The sequence below is a fragment of the Equus asinus genome, chromosome 19 (genome assembly GCF_041296235.1).
Source record: "Equus asinus isolate D_3611 breed Donkey chromosome 19, EquAss-T2T_v2, whole genome shotgun sequence".
Taxonomy (NCBI): Eukaryota; Metazoa; Chordata; class Mammalia; order Perissodactyla; family Equidae; genus Equus; species Equus asinus.
In genome coordinates, this window is record NC_091808.1 from 7623647 (window position 1) to 7644058 (window position 20412).

At 37.6% G+C, this 20412-nt stretch overlaps 1 protein-coding gene across 24 annotated transcripts in view; it reads left to right on the forward strand.

The window, feature by feature from the left end:
* The window catches only part of USP40 (ubiquitin specific peptidase 40), a 77267-nt gene that overhangs the window by 11334 nt on the left and 45521 nt on the right, over positions 1-20412 (forward strand). For 11 of the 24 annotated variants that reach the window (XR_006516007.2, XM_014862554.3, XM_014862556.3 and 8 more), the window contains 6 exons: positions 1022-1165; positions 3312-3440; positions 9304-9399; positions 11050-11157; positions 16645-16945; positions 20125-20206. Coding sequence is in view for 23 of the 24 variants with exons in the window: in XM_014862554.3 (XP_014718040.2) it covers positions 1022-1165; positions 3312-3440; positions 9304-9399; positions 11050-11157; positions 16645-16945; positions 20125-20206 (860 nt within the window). In the remaining variant the exon portion in view is untranslated. Of the gene's footprint in view, positions 1-1021; positions 1166-3311; positions 3441-9303; positions 9400-11049; positions 11158-16644; positions 16946-19988; positions 20012-20124; positions 20207-20412 lie in introns of those variants that run through there. The other 13 variants (XM_014862559.3, XM_070489361.1, XM_070489367.1 and 10 more) reach the window with 4 other exon arrangements.

Sequence of the window (20412 nt, forward strand, 5' to 3'; positions counted from 1 at the left end):
TAGTTGCATTAGATTTATTGCATTCTAAGTTTAAGTTTGGTCGTGCTACCTAAATTAACACAGATTTTTTTGTTCTTAGCAATCTTTCTTTTCTCAGCCACATTATAGTTGAAGTTACTTGGTTTTTTTAGATGTGTTTTTTGAGCTTGTTTGAAAATCTTTCCTGTTGTTATATTGCTCTTTTCTCATTTCACTTTTTTTACCCATGAAATTTATGGAATTGTTTTAAATATATTTCTAGGAATGTTAGATATTTATGATTAGGGATAATTTTATATTTGGGGAAGGACTTTTTGGCCCCCTAACATGCCATTAGTGCAAGGGAATTCGGAAAAGCTGATGACTTTTAAGTAAAAAGCAGTTTAATTTCATGCTTTGTTTTAAAGCAAGGAATGAAAACCAAAAGAACCTTTCTTGTCTGCTTTTAAGAACAGTAACTAAACCCCCAATCAGTGGATCTTAGCATTTGGGGAGTTAGAGCCCTTTGGAAAGTCTAATGAAAGCTATAGATCTCCTCCCCAGAAAAATACATAAACACACACAATTTTCCTATAATTTCAAGGGTTTGGATCCGTTGAAACAGGTCCCTAGATCCCAAGTTAAGAGCTCCAGTTCTTCAGGAAATAAAAAGATCTGTGTGTCTGCTGGGTAAAGTGCAGACACTGAGGAAGAAGGAGGAAGGCCAGACCTCAGGAAGGAAAGGAGCCCTGTTAGAGGGGGGAGCACGCAGTGACAACACGCCCCTCAGAGAGCTTTGCTTTTAGGATATCAACACTGAGAACATAAAATTGAGTTGTAAATATTTAGTTGTAAGCGTAAATGAGTGGCGTCGCCTTTAGTCCATAAAATAGATGAGTTTATATCAAGAAGTATATTGAGTCCTTGGTGATGAGTTTATGTGATTTAAGGACATATTTCTCTTACAACTCTCATAGGTTTCTTTTTCATATCTTAAGAAATATTATGTATTCTTTTATATAACTCTGCTTTTAAAAAACTTTCAAATTTTTTCTTTTAACAGTCAGCCAAATTACGTAAGCTGCCTCCCTTTCTTACTGTTTCGTTGTTAAGATTTAATTTTGATTTTGTGAAGTGTGAACGATACAAGGAAACTAGCTGTTATACCTTCCCTCTCCGGATCAATCTCAAGCCTTTTTGTGAACAGGTTTGAACTATTTTCTTTTGCAATTCTTTCTTCTCCCCCTCAAGATTGAATCTTTTATTCACCTGATTTTCAGTTGGTTTGTTGCAGAATCTCTCAGCCTTGGCACTTTAACATTTTGAGTTGGATAGTTGTTTGTTGTGGTGGGCTGTCCCATTCTTCCTAGGATGTTAAGCAGCATCCCAGGCATCTGCCTACTAGATGACAGTCGAATTCCCTCCTCCCCGACCCCCAGTAGTGACAAAAATGTCTGTAGACCTTGCCAAGTGTCCATGTCTCCTGGGGGCGGGGAGGAGGGCTCGCTCCAGCTGAGAACCATTGGTTTATTACAGTCCTCCTGAATTTCCAAAGTAGGGAATTGTTCTCAGTCCTTTTTATTAGACTCTCCTTGGACAGTCTTTGAAATGAAAATTGAAGAACAAAGTTAGAAATGACCCTGCATTAGGAAGAAATCATTAATGAGCACTCTGCTGTTTGGATTTAGTTTACTTTAGATGTAGTAATGAACTACGCATCTAGAAAATGAAAGGTAATTGGAACTTCTCTAGTCTAGAAGTTGTAGTCCTCAAGACATGGGAAGGAGAAAGTTTTGAAAAGAATTTAATTATGTAATCAACCTACTTTATACGCCATTTAAAAATATTTTCTATATAATTACTGTAATGCCAAGATCAGAGTGATAAGACTAATGTATTTCTTATTACAAATTATTCTTTATGTATTTATTAAGACCAGAACATTGATGAGCTAGCTATTAAAAGTATCTTTTTTTAAATGTTCATAAATTCAGATGGGCCTTCTCTGCTTTAAATTTAATTACTAAGCTTTTTGGTTTTTGTTTTATTATATTAATTACCATTCAAAGATTATGATGTTATGTAACTGAGTCTGTTATTGACACACACAGAATAAATAGTTTTTCTAGCATAAATTAATGTACTTCCCCTTCCCCCTATTTACTGCCTGAAAAAAATTTTGTTTTCAGGATGAGTTAGTTCTTTTTCTTCCCCAGTTTTATTGAGAGCTAATTGACGTATATCACTGCGTAAGATTAAGATGCACAGCCTGACGGCTTGATTTATGCGATGTAAAATGATTACCACAATAGGTTTAATTAACATCCATCATCTCACATGGAAAAATTTTTGTCCTTTTATAAAAATTAGTTTGTCTCATGATTTTAGCATACTTTGAAATAACAAAACTGAAGTAAGTAAAACACTGAGCACTTACCTACCCCTCAATAATTTTACTTTTTGATTTGTATATTAATGAAAAAAGTTGTCACTACATCCTTTTTTACATCTCTCTCTCTTGTGTTTACCTTAACCAGACATTTACAACAATGGTGCTTACTTAAAAAGTTCAATTTTTTAAGCAAACACTTTCCTCAAATAATTGGCACCCCTCAAGTAACATCCATTTACAAAGTATCTCTTAACCTAAAGTAGGTTTTTTTTTAATGCCAGTGTAGGTGTTCATCTGTTGGGTCAGTCATAATTATAGAGCACAGTAATTGTAGAAGAGATTGATTATAGAATTAATAAATCCAGAACGAACCTTTTCTTTTAACTAAACTGCATCTACGCAAAACCAGATAGTATTCATAATTGCTAAATTCCTGTTAAATGTGCAGGACTAAAGTGTCAGGAGGCGTGACAGATAGTAGATATGGCTCTGACTTTGAGGCTCGTGACAGTCTAGTTGGAATATAGGACAGATTCAACAGCTAAAGAGCACATTTATGAAACAGCATAGTAGGTGTAATGCAAAGATGGTTTTCTCGACACTATCGTAGACACCCTAGTAGGGTAGTGTGTTCTTAGCACAGTGGCTTGTATGACCTTAGCCAGAGTACGTAAAAATAACCTCTTGTTTGGATAAATGTTTTCATGTTTAACTAAGAGGCAGAATTTGATTGGTGTAGTGTGATTGGTATTAGACCAATGATAGGTAATTTTCAATCTAAGAATTAAGAATTTTAAAATTTAAAGCCACTTATTCAAATGTATCTTAAGTTATCCTTAAGGAATAATAAAGAGTGATGTTTCTGATGAATTTCGGTAATTGAAATTCTTTTTTCTCTTTGGTTATGTATCTTCCCATTTTGTGTAAAGTATATCAGTGTTTATATTCTTTTTTCTTGTAGAGTGAATTAGATGATTTGGAATATATATATGACCTCTTCTCAGTTATTATACACAAAGGTGGTTGCTATGGAGGACATTATCATGTGTATATTAAAGATGTTGATCATTTGGGAAACTGGCAGTTTCAAGTAAGTATAGAAATTAGTGTAGAAATATCTTTGCAATTTTTTCCCATCTCTAGTCCTGTTACTTTGGTGAGGATAACCTTTTGCCATTTGTTATATTCTCTGTAGAAAACTTTTTATAGGCACTGAAAGTTGATACAGGTAGAAGTTTTAAATTTTTATTTCTAAATAATTTCACACTTAGAGAAAAATAACCAGGATGGTCCAGACACCTCCTATATGCTCTTCACCTAGATTCTCCAGTGGTTAACATTTTGCCACATTTGTACAGGCACACACTCTGTATACACACATACACGGACACAGAGTTAACATTATCGTTATTAGTGCTGAACCCTTTGAAATTAAGTTGAAGGCATTGGGCCCCTTTAACCCTAAATACTTCAGTGTTTAGCTCCTGAGAAGAAGGACATTCTCTTATGTAAGGACAGATCAAAATCGGGAATTTTAACATTGATAGAATACTAGTGTCTGTTACATAGTTTATGCTCCGGTTTCACCAGGTGTCTCATCCAAATCTTTCATAGCGTTTTCTTTCCCACTTTCGTATCAAGTCCGGGATCATGCCTTATATTTAGTTAGGATATCTCTTAAGTCCCCTTTAGTCAATAACCCCTCCTCAGCTTTTCTTGGTCTTTCATGGCACCAACCAATGATAAAGATTTTCCTCCTATATTGTCTTGTAAAAGTCTTACAATTTTGCCTTTTACCTTTAAAACGTTATTCTTCCTGGAATGGTTTCCTCTGAGTGGTGTGAGATTTTTTTTTTTCATTTGAGTACGCAATTGCCCATTACCATTTACTGAATAATCCATTCTTTCCCCACCAATCTACAATGCCACTTCTGTTATGTCAATTGTTTGTTTATATGTGAGTCCACTTTTGGCGCTCTATTCTGTCCATTGTTCTTTTTTTTCTATTTTGTTTTCCTATTCCTAGGCAAATACCACATTGTTAATTTCTTTAGCTTTGTAGTAAGTCATGATATCTGGTAGGGCAATTCTTCCTGTGTGTTATATTCTTCAGGAGTGTTGTGCATGTCTTAGCTTTTTATGCTTCTGTGAACATTTCTAGAATCAGCTTGTATACATACATACACACACACACACACACACACACACACACAAAAGCATTGGGGTTTTGACACACCTTTTCATTTTTCTAGAACTCCTTTAATGTCTTATAAAAATGTTTTATAATTTTCTCAAGAACAGAACTTACAGATGTTCTGAGGGAAAGCGCTAACTGGGAGTCTGGTAACAGCTATTTGCAATGGGAAGAATTATAATGTATTACACAACAACCCCAAACTCTCAACTAATTTTCTAAAATGTAACTAAAACATAGTAAAACGTCAATATGTAAGCTACAAGCCATCACGTTAGGATGCAGAATGCTTAAAACATGTCTTTCTGGTTATAGAACAGTTAACATTGTCGTTAGTGAATAGTAGCTCCACATGTGGTAAAATGGCTTCTCCTGGTGCCAACAGTATTCAAGGTACACATTCTCTTTGTTCACATTCAATTTGCTTCTCAGAACATCTGTCCGTATTTCTGATGCTCTCTCAGTTGTACTTGGAATATTTTGAGAGATACGTATATGTTTTGTAAAGTTTGGATATTAAAGAAGTCAAACTGTTCTACCAAGAAAGTGTTTACCAGGGCGATGTTCTGTGGGGCTGTCTGTACTTGGTATTTTTTGGACTGTTTGCAGCTAGTGTATTGAAAAGCAGTTATCTTTAGTATGTTGATTTTATAACCAACCATCTTGCTAAACCCTCTTATGTTGTAGACACCTTTGGAAAAAGACAGTTTTGTTTCACCCTTTACAATCTTTTCCTTCCATTTCTTTTATTGCTAGAACTTCAGTTCTAGTTTGGGAAAGGCTGCACGCAAGCATCGCTCTCAAATGCGTGTGCCTCGTATGCGAAGACGCTGGCTCGTTGGGCACATTTGCAGCCAGATGAAGTGAAGCACTTCTTGCCTCGTCTGGTCTCTCAGCCGCGGTGTATCCGTGCCTAGTTGGAGCCGATTCGTATCACCTTACCTTCCTTCTCACACTTTCTCACATTTCCAGGATCCCTTAGTAGAGAGTTCTTGTTCTCTAGAGTGGCCGTTCTCCCCAACCCCTTTCAAACAATTATGTTAGCTTTATTTTATTCTCTCTCAAAGATGAGGCTGAAGGCTTTTATTAAATTCTGATAGAAGCCTGTGAACAGGTCTAATAAACATTATGTTACTGTTGTTTTTCTCTTAGCCTTGCCCACTGTGCTTGTTGGTTTTCTCCTTCCAGTTATGCCTCCATCTGTTGTAATCTTTTTTTCCAATATTGCCAAGTCCCTCTTCAGTCTTAGAAAGTGCTCCACCCTCTGTGCCAGTTCAGCTTCCACCCAGGGAGGTGTCTCTGCTTTCCTCAGTGTCTGTTGCAGCTTCTGCTCAGCCAGGGTCAGCTTTCAGGCACTTTGCTAGCTGGCGGGATTTATCCTCAGGCTTTTGATGCATAAAATATTTATTTGCATTTGCATTTTCAAGTTTATCATTGAGGTCATGCCCAGAGGTAGCTTCACACTGTGTGGTGAGGTAGCTGGTCTCAAGAGTAACGATTCTCTCTTCTGTGTCTTCCTTTTGGGTTGTGCTTCCTTCGACATCTCTACAATTTTGTGTTCATTTCTTCAGAATTGATTGGCTGTTTTCTAGCATGTCAGGCTCTTCTCCCGGTTCTGTTATGTGACTCGAGAGGGCAGGCATTCTTTTCTTTGGTTTTGTTCTCTGCCCTGTTTTTGTACTCTTGAAGCTCTGCTACTTTAGCAAGGTCTTCCTCAGGACTTAAAGGACAGTCGGAAGATTGCTTTCCATTTGTGCTTAGTATGTTTCCTTATTCACAGCTTCTATTAAGCGTCTCATTTGTTGATTTTTTCCTTAGTCTATTTAAGAATCACTAGCTTTTCATCCAGAGCTTTATGGTAATTTGATCAGGATAATGGTTAGTGCTTTAAGAATTTCAACTTCAGTAGGTGCACCTGCTGGACACTGCTGGTCTCTTTACTAACGTTATCCTGAGAGGTCTCTTGTGCCTAGAGACAAAGGATTCCAAATGTTCTAATCATTGAGAGGTATTGCTCTTTCTGCTTATAGTTCAGCAATTTCTTCTTCTTCTTCAAGGAGCTCTTCCCTGCATTCACGCCTTTCTTTAGTAGGTGCTGTCTGCAAGGAATAATTTTCACGATCAACCTCATGTCATTTTCCCTGGGTTAAAGCCAACATTTCAGTCTCTCAGTCTGTCTAGAAGATAATCTCTTTCTTCTAGCATGGAGGCCGTTAACTATTCCCAATGGATCTGGCTGTGAAGAAGAGCCTGACCAGCCTGATCTATGCCTTCTGCCTTCTGGGGAGCCTTTTGCTTCACTGATGGTTGACCTCACTTCGAACATCATCTTGCATATTTGAAGAAGTGGGACAAAGAAGGCTTCACAACAGCTCCGAGTAGGGAGCCCTGGGACTGGTACCTCCTGGACCAGCCTGTCCCCACAAGGCCACATTTGTACACTGGCAGAGTGCAGGACCACTGGACGCAGCCCATGTGTCTCTGCACCAGTGTCCAAATACTGGGCAGTGCCAGCCTGCCTCTCCCCTTCTACCATTTTTAAATCTCTTATTCCTTAGTCGTCAATGTCTTTAAACATATTAAACATACTATTTTCTTCTGTACCTGATAATTGCAGTATCTAAAGACTTTGTGGATCTTATTTGGATATCTACTGGTTCTATTTCCTTGTGATTTGTTATTTTAGACTGTAGGCTTGGTTGCTTGGTTGGTTTTTTTAAGAACTAGATTTATAAGAGTAGTTTGAGGCCTGAGTTGAAAGTGCCTTCCTCCAAGAAAGTTATGTGTTTGTCTCTACCACATGCATGGGGGTCACTTCCAACCCTTAACAGCTTTAAAATAAGATCTTGACTTAGTGGTTTTAGAGCCATGCAGCTAATGTGAGTTTGGGTGACAAAAACACATAAGGACCTACTTGTTATTACAAATTATTAGAGGAAATGTTTTTCCACTTCATCTAGTATCAAGGGCAAAGCAAGCCAGTTCCCCATTGTCTTTTATTGTGGGGTGGGTTTTTTTCTTGGTCATGCTTATATTGAGAGTGTAGCCCTTTTCAGGTTTCTAGGATTTTGCTGGAGTCTGTCTTTGTATAATAAAAAATATGTTATTTGGTCTTTGTCCCAGGTTCCTGGCATAGAGCTCCTTGAAATTTCCTGAGTGATAGGCATATCTTTTGTTGTTGATAATGAATGCCTTTCAACCATACCTGAGCTTACACTAATGAGGTGACTCTTGGTGGGGGCCTAGATACCTTCAGGGTGAGGGCTGGTCACCAGAGGAACCAACCACGTGGCTCGAGGCTTGGAACTTCCAGTCCCACCCCCTGGCCTGGAGAGAGGAGAGGGACTGGAGATTGGAGTCAGCCTCCAAGGGCCAGTGAGTTAATCAGTCATGCCACTGTATGAAAATGTCAGTGAAAACTCTGAAACAGGGAGACTAAGGGAGCTTCCGGGTTGGTGAACATATCCATGTGCAGGGAAGGTGGCCACCCCGCCTCCATGGGGACAGAGGCTCCTGTCCTCAGGATCCTTCCCAACCTCGCCCTTTGTACCTCGTCATCAGCTCCTGATTTGTATCTTTTATAATAAATTGTAATCCTGAATATAAGTTCCTTACTTCTGTGAGCTGTTCAGGAAATTATCAAACCTAAAATGGGGGTGGTAGGAACCCTGGAATTGGTAATCAGCCAGGCAGAAGTGCAGGTAGCCTGAGGACCCCACTTGCAGCTGCTGTCTGAGGTGGGGGCAGTTTTGTGAGACTTAGCAAAGTTAGTGTCAGAATCGGATTGAATCGAAGGACACCCAGGTGATGGCAGAGAATTGGTTGTTTGGAAAACCAGTTATTCAGCTCCCTACTTGGGGTTGCCCCTTAGGCTTTGTCTCCCAAACCCTGTCCTGTGAGCGTCAGAGTGAAGCTCTGTGTCAGCAGGGTTGGGTAGCTGTAGCCTCAACTCTGGATTTCCTCCTTGGATTCCACTTTCACTTCTTCCTTGAGGATTTTCCTCATATTCTCTACCTAGTTCAGTGCATGTTTAAAAAGATGTTTGTTTGTTTTGTTGTGTTGCGTTTTACTTTATCCATCAGTTTTAGTAATTTTACAGCAGAATGTATTTAGTCTGCCGTATTCTTCCACTATTTCATTATTTTTGTCTTAATTGTTTAGATCTAATTGTATTTATGGTTTTAAGCCAATTTAAAATACTTTTGCAAGATGGCATATTTGGAAAAAATCAATAAAAATGCCTTCTCAGGGGAATTTTGGAATGTTCCCAAAGAAGTTCATAGAATGGGTGAAAACTTGGATGATCAGGAAATAGAAGGGAGTGTTTAAGTTCAGCTTGCAAAGATGGGTAGGATTTTATTAGGCCAACACAAGTGAGTGAGGATAAATTGGATGAAGACCAGAAAATATTTTGAACTGAATGGTATTGGAAATACAGCGTATCAACATTTGTAGGATGCATCTCACGTAGTGCTTAGTTGAGAAGATGTGGACCCCACTTTGTGTGTTGTGCTGGAGGCTTTGCTTACCTCACAGTCCCCATTTACAGATAATGCCAGAAAAATTAAGTGACTTGTCCAGGACTGTTCAACCAGAGCTGGAATCCAAAGCCAGGTCTGCCTGATTCCAAAACATGTAGAAATTATTATGATGCTTTTAGCATTTATGCATCTTGAAACCTCTGTAGCACAAACATTCCTGTTTTGTTAATTACCTTTTAAGGGATTACTGATAGAAACTTTATTATTTTCCTTTATAGGAGGAAAAAAGTAAACCAGATGTGAATTTGAAAGACCTTCAGAATGAAGAAGAGATTGATGATCCACTGATGATTCTAAAAACAATCTTATTACAGGTAGGGAGAGTGTGTGTGTGTTTATATTTGTGTGTGTGTGTATATCATATAAATGAGATTTGTTGGTAGAACTGATATTACTATTCATAGTCTTTTTTTCCTTTGAGACTTCTCTATGTGTGTTTAAAAAATTTTTTTTATTGGAGACTTTCTGGTTATAAAAGAAATACATATTCCTGGTAGAAAATTTAAGAGGAGAAAATACCCTAGAAAATATATAAAGAAAACAAAAAGTATCAATAAACCAAATGCCTAGACATTAACACTTTGATGTATATTCTTTGCATTCTGCTTTCTTTGTGTTTATATACATATATTGGGATTGGGTTTGGGTATTTTTGGTATTGTTATTGCCATTTTAAGTAGAATTGGGATTTACTTTTCATACTGTTTTGGATTTACTGTTTTCCCATATTATCCTTTTAATGTCTGTAGGACCTGAAGTTATGTCCCCTTTTTCATTCCTAATGTAATACCTCAAGTATATGACTTTTAATGTTTGCTTAGTACCCTATAGTAAAGATAGCAGGTCTTCTTTCATTTATTCATTCATTCTTAATAAATAACTTTTCATAATTTTTAGTAGGGTCCTAGACTGAGTCCTTTAACTGTATTGGTCTATGGCCACTGTATTAGTCTGCTAGGGCGGCCGTAACAAAATCCCACAGATGGGGGGCTTCGACAACAGACGTTTATTTCTCCCAGTTCTGGAGGCTGGGAGCCCAAGGTCAGGATGTCAGCAGGTTTGGTTTCCTCTGATACCTCTCTCCTTGGCTTGCAGACAGCTGCCTTCTTGCTATGTCCTCACACGTTCTTTCCTATGTGCCTGTGCATCCCTGGTATCTCTGTGTGTGTCCACATTGCCTCTTCTTCCAAGGACACCAGTCAGGATTAGGGCCCACCATAATGGTCTCATTTTAATTTAATCAATTCTTTAAAGGCCCTAGCCAGATATAGTCACAGTTGAAATTATGAGGGTTAGAACTTCAACATAGGAATTTTGGTCAGGGGACACATTTCAGCCCTTAATAGTCACTTCTTGCCCCTTTTTAGAACTTGTTTGTACTTCAAAGCATTCAGAAAAGACATTAATAATCCTTCTTTGCACGTAAATATTTCTTCTAAAAATCCCACATAATATCAGGAATTTACCAAAGCTCAGAATAATCTGGATATTGCTCTTTAAATGTTTAAACTTCGGCACATGGAAAGTGGCATAATTCAAGTTTTCTAAACTGAGGCTTAATCTACTTTTTTTTTTCTTTTTAAAGATTTTATTTTTTTTCCTTTTTCTCCCCAAAGCCCCGTGGTACATAATTGTATATTCTTCGTTCTGGGTCCTTCTAGTTGTGGCATGCGGGATGCTGCCTCACCGTGGTTTGATGAGCAGTGCCATGTCCGCGCCCAGGTTCGAACCAACGAAACACTGGGCCACCTGCAGCGGAGCACACGAACTTAACCACTTGGCCACGGGGCCAGCCCCTTAATCTACTTTTTAAAAAACTCTTTATTTTGAAATAATTATGGTTAATCTACTTACACATTTGCTGTTTTAGACACGTTTAATTAGATGTGATCCTGTTGAACTCATAAATATTGCAGTTATATCTTATCAGATTTTCTTAAAATAGTTTGTATTTCTTTCCTAAGGAGGAGAGTAATCTAATTCCTGTTGATCAGCTGGGCCAGAAACTCTTGAAAAAGATAGGAATATCTTGGAACAAGAAGTATAGAAAACAGTATGGACCGTTGCGAAAGGTAACACATGGTGTCATTATAGGAAGTCCTATTCCCAGGAAATTTTATTATGATCCCAGCAACATGAATTCCTTTGCTGAAGGAAATTTAAATTAGGTGAAAATAAAATCACTATTTTTGTTTAATGGTTAGAATTCAATTAAGTACTTATTAAGTATTAAGTTATAAAGTAATTTTTATCATAGAATCAAGAAGTAAGCAAAAAAAGATCACAGCAGCAAAAATCACAAAGTGCATACCCTAAAGCTTATCATTTTACTTATAGAAATGTCTTCAGATATTCAGCCAAATTTCACTTGATCTTTCTTTTACACACAAGTTTAGTAAACTTGGTGATCTGGTTTCCTAGGCTGTAAGATTAGATGCAAAAACTGGTACTTCCAGAAATAAGACAACTTGCTGAAAACAAGCAAAGCAGCAGAACACTCGGGAAATATTTTGGACTCTTTCTTGTAGGAGCGAAGAGCTTGTGTGCTTCCCTAAGTGCTTCCGTGTGTCTTAATTAGACCGTGCTTGTAAGTGAATCTTAGCTTCGTAAAGGAAGTTAGCTTTTATTCATAGAGTTGACTGACAGATTCATTTTGACTACCGATTGGATTTTGTCAAACGCTGGGGTTTTTTTTACAGCTATCAATATAATCATATGGATTTTCTTTTTTATTCTGATTGATATTTTCAGTGTTAAGCAAATCTTATGTTTCTGGGATAAATCACACTTGGTCATGATATATTTTTATGCATTGCTATATTTATTTGGCTCATATTTTATTAAGGATTTTTGTGTCTATGTTTATGAGAGAGATCAGTCTTTTCTTTTTTTGTAATGTCTGTCAGATTTTAGTATCAGAGTTGGGAAATACTCTCTTTTTTATATTTTTGGAAAGAATTTTTCTAGCATCAGTTTATTATTTCTTTCTTAAATGTTTGGTGAAGCCATTTAGACCTGCAACGTTTTTTGTAGTAAGGTTTTTAAATTATAGTTTTAATTTCTTTGATTGTAGAGTTATGTTTCAGTTACTTCTTGCACTGTTTTGGAAAATTGTAGATAAAAGGAATTTATCCGTTTATCTGTGGTGTTAAACTTATGGGCAGAAGGTTGTTCAAAACAACCCATATTATCTTTTTAGTGTCTGTAGGACCTGAAGTTATTTCCTTTTTTTGGTTCCTAGTATTAATAATTTGTGTTTTCTCCCTTTTTCCCAATCTTATTTGGGGCTTATCAAGTTTATTAAACTTCTCAAAAAACAAACTTTTGCCTTTGCCCATTTTCTCTACTGCTCATCTGTTTTCTATTTCATTGATTTCAGCTCTTGTTTTTAATTATTTCCTTCCTTTTATCTCTAGTATTTGATTTGATCATCTTTTTCTAGCTTCTTGGGTTAGTATCTCAGTTCTTTTTAAACCTTCCTTTTTTTTTTTTTTTTTTTAAAGATTTTATTTTTTCCTGTTTCTCCCCAAAGCCCCTGGTACATAGTTGTATATTCTTCATTGTGGGTCCTCCTAGTTGTGGCATGTGGGACGCTGCCTCAGCGTGGTTTGATGAGCAGTGCCATGTCCGCACCCAGGATTTGAACCAATGAAACACTGGGCCGCGTGCAGTGGAGCATGTGAACTTAACCACTCGGCCACGGGGCCAGCCCCTTTAAACCTTCCTTTTAATACATGTTTTTAAAGCTTTAAATTTCCTTCAAAGCACTAATTTAGCTGCAGCTAAATTTGACATGTTTTCATTGTCATTCAGTTCAAAATATTTTGTAATTTTCCTTGTAATTCTTTCTTTGACCCGTGAGGTTTTTGGAAGTTGCTTACTTTCCAAATATTTGGGGGAGATTTCTAATTATCTTCTTGTTACACCTATAAATTGATTTCTAGTTAATTCCATCATACTTTGAGAGCATGCTCTCTGTGATTTCAGTTCTTTTGCAATTACTGAGACTCGTTTCATGCCTTAGAATATGGTCTCTCCTGCAGAATGTTCTGTGTTCCCTGAAGAGTTATTTTCTGCAGTTGTTGGTATGGTGTTTCATACATGTCAGCTCGGTCAAATTGGTTAATAGTGTTATGTCTTCTCTGTTCTTACTCATTTTTCTGTCTACTTCTTGCATCAATTACTGAGAGAGGAGTTTTTAAATCTCCAACTATAACTGTGGATTTGTCTCTTCCTCCTTTTGACAAAATTTTGACGCTGTCACTTCAGCTATTCTGAAGCTGTGTGATTAAGTGCACACACATTCTGCATTGTTACGGCCCCTGACGTGAAATGCCCTTCTTTTATCTCTGCTAATATTCGTTGCCTTTCGGCCTTGTCTGGTATTAATGTAACCATACAAGCTTTTTTATGCAAGTGTGTCTTTTGCAAACAGTATGAAGTTGGTTTTTATTTATTTTGGAAAACTGTGATTTTTAAGGAATTTGTTCTTTTATCTAAAGTGTTGAATTTATTAGCATAAAGTTGTTTGAAATATCACCATGCTATCCTTTTAATGTCTGTAAGTCCTGAAGTTATGTTCCCTATTTCATTTCTGATATTGATAATTTGTGCTTTGTAGCTTTCTTTCTTTCTTTCTTTTTTGTGAGGAAGATTGGCCTGAGCTAACATCTCTTGCCAATCTTCCTCTTTTTGCTTGAGGAAGATTATTGCTGAGCTAACATCTGTGCCAGTCTTCCTCTGTTTTATGTAGGATGCTGCCACAGCGTGGCTCAACAAACAGTACTAGGTCTGTTCCTGGGATCCGAACCTGTAAACCCTGGGCCACCAAAGCAGAACGTGCAAACTTAACCAGTACACCACTGGGCCAGCCCCAAACTTTCTGTTTTTATCGGTCTTGCTAAAGGTTTATCAAATTTATTAAACTTTTTTTTAAAAACTTTGCTTTTCTTGATTTTCTCTACTGTTCTGTTTTGTTTTTTTGGTGAGGAAGATGCTGCCTGAGCTAACATCCATGCCAGTCTTCCTCTGTTTTGTATATGGGACACCACCACAGCATGGCTCAGTGAGCTGTATGTAGGTCTGTGCCTGGGATCCAAACCCAAGAACCCCAGGCTGCTGCGCAAACTTAACCACTCGGCCACAGGGCCGGCCCCTGTTGATCTGTCTTCAAGTTCATTGGTTCTTTCTTCTGTAACCAGACTTCTGTTAAGCCCAGCCAATGAACTTTTTGCTTCAGATATTGTATTTTTCAGCTGTAAAATTTCTACTTAATTCTTATTTAGAGTGTCCATTTCTCTGCTGAAATTCCCCATCTGAACCCACTCTGTCCATCCTTTCCTATAAATTAACTTATTTTTAGTAACTTTGTTATTACAACATCTGGATTGTTTCTGAGTCTATTTCTATCAACTTATTTTTATTAACTTCGTTATTACAACATCTGGATTGTTTCTGAGTCTATTTCTATTAACTTATTCTCTCTTGCAAATTGACTGTATCATCTCTTGATGGCTAATCACATTGTCCTGTTTCTTTGCATATCATGTAATCTTATATTGCCTCCTGGACACTGTGGATGATGTGTTGTGGAGACTGTGGATTGTGTTCTTGATCTCTAAAGGGTTCCACGTTATGTTCTAACAGGCCATCAAATACCTTTGAGTCGCCCTGATCCTCTGGAAGCTTCATTTGGGGCTGTGGTAGGGTGGGTCTGTTGCAGTTTTGCTGTTAGTCCTATGGAGTAGCTCTTAGTCCTGGGCCATGCATGGTCCTTCCTCTTAGGGAAGGCTTAGCAAACTGTGGCCTGTGGGCAAAAAAGGGCCTGCTGCCTGCTTTGGTACAGCCGTGAGCTAGGAACTGTCTTTACATTTTTAAATGGTTATTTTTAAAAAGTTGTGTAAGTACCTACATAATGTCTTCAAGTTTGCCTCCTAGCCCACAAAGCCTAAAATGTTTACTCTCTGGCCCTTTGTGAAAGAGTTTGCCAACCCCAAACCTAGGGCATGCCGGCCCTTCTAGGGTTTCAGTGGAGAGCCTCAGAAGTTCGTCATACATCTCCAGTTTGGCAGGGCTTTAGCTCCGTGCTCTTTCTACCCAGCAGCAGGGTGCTAGAATCTCTGCTCCGATCCAGACCCTCCCAGCCTCTGCTTTACGCTGGGTTCCCAGGGTCTGGGGCGGTTTGTGCACCATTCACCAAGGATTTGAGGCGGTTTGATACAGATTCGGGGCTCCTTTATAGGAGTTTCCCTTTCGCTTTCTAGCCTCTCTGGCCTTCTCACCTTTTGTTTCCTCCGCCACCCTGTAAGACTCCTGCCCTTTGCTTGAACTCTCTGCCTCTGTGCCCTGCTGCCCGCTGGGAAGAGGAGGATTAGTGTAGAACTTGGCCTGTGTGCTTCTCTTTGTTGGAGGATTATGTTCCCCCCACGTTATGCCTGCCTTGGTTACTCTCCAAGCACTTGTTTTCGTTGTTTTGTCTAGAGTTTATCATTTTTATCAGGAGGCTTAGTCCAATAAGACTTCCCTGCCATTACTAGGACCAGACTGTACTGAAGTTTGAGGCTTAAAAGAGTTAATCCTCAACTATCAAAGAAAAAATTATTTATTCAGAAAGTTCCTTACTCAAAGGTTTCAAATTGTTGATATTTTATTGTACCTAAAACAAATTAGCTAAAAACTATTTTACCATCGATTATACAGTGTTAACAATATGTTTGGGCGGGGGTCATATGCCCCATGCCCTTCTGTTTGTGATAAAATAGTACTTTTGATTAGAGAGTTTTCGTTACCACAAATTCTTTCTTTTCAAGAGAAAAGAATTTTCCATACTGATTGGTGAGCTAAGCAGATGTTACATAAACCTCCCAAGTGATTTTCCATGTAAAGTTTGTGCTGAGAGAAGAGGAGGAACTGCAAGGCCACACAGAGACTAGGGAATGAGAGAGGAGAGGGTGCAGGGGGGCTAGACAGAGGGCAGCTGAGCCTGTCGCTGGAAGAGCTGGAGAAACAGTGTTTGGGATTGACTTCAGCCTTTCTCTGCTTTGATGTCCTGAGCTAGCCTGTAGCTTCCAGGACAGACAACATTCAATTTAATTAATGTTAAACAATAGTTTAGGCCTTTAATTATTACTTTATCCCAGCAGGGTTTGTCTGGGTCACTAGTTTTGAAATTATCTTCTATGGTGCTTCTCTGTGGTTGCCTTTGTTCTGTGCTTTGTTTGTTTAGATTGCTCTAAACATTTCAGAAGTATTTGCTCTACCTAATCTGTTTGAGTAAAGTACTTTTTTAAACAGCAGTATTAAGGTATAATTAAAATATTTTTAGATTGTGGCATGGCAGCTTTGTCCCTTGATGCAGCTGTTAGCTTAACAGAGAGTGCTCTGATATTTATTAAATGTTCTGTTATGGCCCAAATGGGTGTTTTTTCCTCCTGGCTGGCCAGGCTAAAAATAAAGGTGAAGTTAAAATATGTAATCACAGAGAGGAAGATAAAGTTTTTATGCTGTCTAATTACAAAAGTTTTTTATTAACCTAGTATTTGTTTTTTGTTTTTGTATAGTTCTTACAGCTTCATTCTCAGACATTTCTACTCAGTTCAGATGAAAGTACAGTTCGTCTCTTGAAGAACTCTTCTCTCCAGGCTGAGCCTGATTTCCAAAGGAATGATCAACAAATTTTCAAGACCCTTCCTTCAGAATCCCCAGGATTCAATGGTAGAACGTCCTGTCCCCACTGGTTTGATATAAATGATTCCAAAGTCCAACCAATCAAGGAAAAGGATATTCAACAGCAGTTTCAGGGTAAAGAAAGTGCCTACATGTTGTTTTATCGGAAATCCCAGTTGCAGAGACCCCCTGAAGGTATGGAGAGAGAAATGATCCTATTTGTGTAAGTTAATGACTTTAGAAGATAAATATTGATTGCTATCTTAATTTTTACCCTTTTAAAAGAAAATTAGTCTTGGAACATTTTTAAATTTTTTAAAGCTAACAGTAGGAAATACATTACACCAGGTGAAATCCAACAGTCTGTCATTTTATAAAGATTATATATTTCTATTTAATTTTTTCGCCTCTAATAATATGAGACAACAGTTAGATTTTCAAAATTGGATTTTCTGGGATCACACAATGTTTTCTTGTTGTGGGGGCTACTTCCATGTGATTCCCTTATGGACAGGTTTGGCTCTGTTATTCACTAGGTGTTGCCTTTGAGTTGTAAGTGGCCTTGGTCTTGTTTTCATATGTTCCCTTTCTTATGTTCTTATTTTCCTTTCCCTCAAGGTAATGTGTTCTCTGAGCAGTTGCAGTTGAAGTATCTTTGAAGCACTCTTTGCGAACCTTTTAAGAGAGCTCATTTGGTTATTAGTGCCATTGAGTCAGTTCTGATTCCTAGCGAGCCTCTGTGTACAGCAAAGTGGAACCCTGCCCGGTCTGTTTGCACTGTCCTCTCATTTTCCGGTGTTGTATCATATACTGCTCCTCTGCTTTTTGTAGGGTTTTCATGGCCAATTTTTTTGGAAGTAGGTGACTGGGTTCTTCATCCTAGCCTGTCTTAGTTTGAAAGCTCTTCTGGAACCTGTTCATGGGTGATCTTGCTGGTGTTTGAAATATTGGTGGCATAGCTTTCAGCATCACAGCAACATGCCACTACCACAATTTGACATCCAACAGATGGGTGGTGTGGTTCCCTGACCAGGAAAGAAACCAAGGCTGCAGGGGTCAGAGCACTGAATCTTAACCACTCTACCACCAGGGCTGGCTCAGAGAGCTCACCCCATTGAGGTTAACCATTGAGACCCACAATGATAAAGAATATTTTTGAATTGAAGCCGCTAACATGAATTAGTCTGTAAGACTTTTTGATTACTTCTCAAAGTCCACTCAAAAGTAAAAAATCCTAACTAGGAAAGCTCTTTAGATTGAAACATAGCTATGCTTAGAGAAGAGGATACTACTCTTAGAGAATGAGAATAGTGATCATTTTTATAAAGAATAAGAATAAAACAGTTACTAATTTGCATGTGAATCAAAGGAAATTAACTTTCTGGATCTGAAACAATTATATAACTATTCTGTTAACCAGAAAAGGCTCTGTATTTTTCTGAGGGGAAAAAGATATGGTAATGGTTCTGATAAAAATTTTATGGAGCAGAATCCACAGTTTAGAAATATACATTAACAGAAAAAGACTATCTTCAGATGGAATATTATCTTTTTCAGTGAATTGAATTTTAGTATGTACATAATTGGAATATGTACTAAATGATGATTTTCCAGTTAGCTTAGGAATTGAGTAAAAGTCTAGCCAAAATCTATCTTTTTTTTTTAAAGATTTTATTTTATTCCTTTTTCTCCCCAAAGCCCCCTGGTACATAGTTGTGTATTCTTAGTTGTGGACCCTTCTAGTTGTGGCATGTGGAATGCCACCTCAGCGTGGCTTGACGAGCGGTGCCATGTCCGAGCCCAGGATCCGAACCGGCGAAACCCTGGGCCGCCGAAGCGGAGCGTGGGAACTTAACTACTTGGCTACGGGACCAGCCCCATCTAGCCAAAATCTTGATGAACGTTTTGGGAGGATGAAGAGATGGAACTTGGCAAGATGATTGTACAATTCACCTAGGGAGAGAAATTAATCAAAATTGAAGACAGGACTACTGGAGGAAAATTTACTCCATCAGTAAAAACATGATTATAAAGCTATAGCAGTTAAGACAGTGTAGTGCTAATGCAAAGAGGGGACAGAACACTGAAATAGAGCAGTAAGCCAGAAATTGATGTAAATATTTTTAAGATTTTAATCCATGATAAGGTAGCTTGTCAGATGGAAAAACCAATCACTCAATAAATACAACTGGGAACTTGGTTCATTGCTAATCATTTGAATTAGCAATTAGTATAATCAATTATATAATCAAATTATACTAATCACTTGAATGAAATTTTAGTTCCTTTAATGTTTATATAAAAAAGGAACCTTAAAATGTATAACATATAAATCTTTTTCTGATCTTAATGTAGAGAAGACCTTTCTAAGCTTAAAAGCAAAGAAAGAAAAAATAAGGAAAAGTGATATCAACCTTAAACACTGTTGAAAGACAAATGACAAGCTAGTGGAAAACGGAAAAATATATGACAAATTGATTTCCCTTATCTGTAGAATGCTCTTACATATATTCCATTGTACACAGTACTGAATTGGGAAAGGATATAAATAAGCAGTTTGCAATGTGATGCCACTTTTTCCTACCAAGTCAAATATTCCTGTTAATCTGGTTCTCAGCAGTTGGCACTTCCTCTATAGCTGGTAGGTATATAAGGTAATACAGCCAATTTGGTAATTCTGCTTCTACAGATTTGCTTTGGAATAATCAGAGCTGTCAGTAAATATTTGTGTTTAAAGATATTTGTTACCCTCATTATTTTATAACAGTGACTAATTGGAAATCACCTAAATGTCTAACAGGAAAAGATTGGTTAGATTAATTATGCTGTTTATAGAATGGACTGCTATGTAATCATTTAAGAGTTTGGAAAAATGCTCACAATGTAGGAAATGAAAAAGCAAGTTACCAATTTGTTGAATCCTATCCCAGGTGCTTTAAATAACATTGTGTGTATAGAAAAAAGGCCAGAGGCAGAGACCAAATTTTAACATTTTCTCTTGGGAGTGGGATTGCAGGTAATATCTGTTTCTTCTACATTTTAAAAAATACATTCCAGAATTTTTACAGCAACCAATGATCACATTTGTTATCAGGAAGAAAATAGTGGGTGTTCTTTTTAAAAAGCATATTTAAAGAGAGTTGAAGAAGTAGAATTCTTCTAGCTTAGCTTAAAGAACTGTTTACCTTTCATTTGTTCCAATGTTTTCATCTTTCAGATGGGAGAACTGAGATCCAGAGAAAATTAGTATTTACACAGATGGTTAGTGGAAGCTTTCCTAGCTCCCAGCACGGTCCTTTCCAGTTTTCCATGTTACTCTTCAGCAGCCAGATTTTATTTGGTCAGCGCTGGTTAATGACAAGTTTTGTTCACAGCTCGAGGTAATCCGAGATACAGGGTTCCACATCATTTGCTGAGTGAAATGGATGCAACCAACATTGAACTGCAAACAAAAAGGTAATTTTAACTTACTTTTAGAGTTTGAATGGTTTTTCTGGAGATTGAGGATCTAATTTAGGTCTTAAGAATTCAATAATGAAAATTAAAAAAGAAAAAAAATCAACTAGTTAATGCCAGTGTCTGCGTAGCTGCTGAATTTTTCCAATGAGAGTATCTTTTACTTTGAAATTATCCTTATCTGTGAGAGTGAGTGAAATGACACA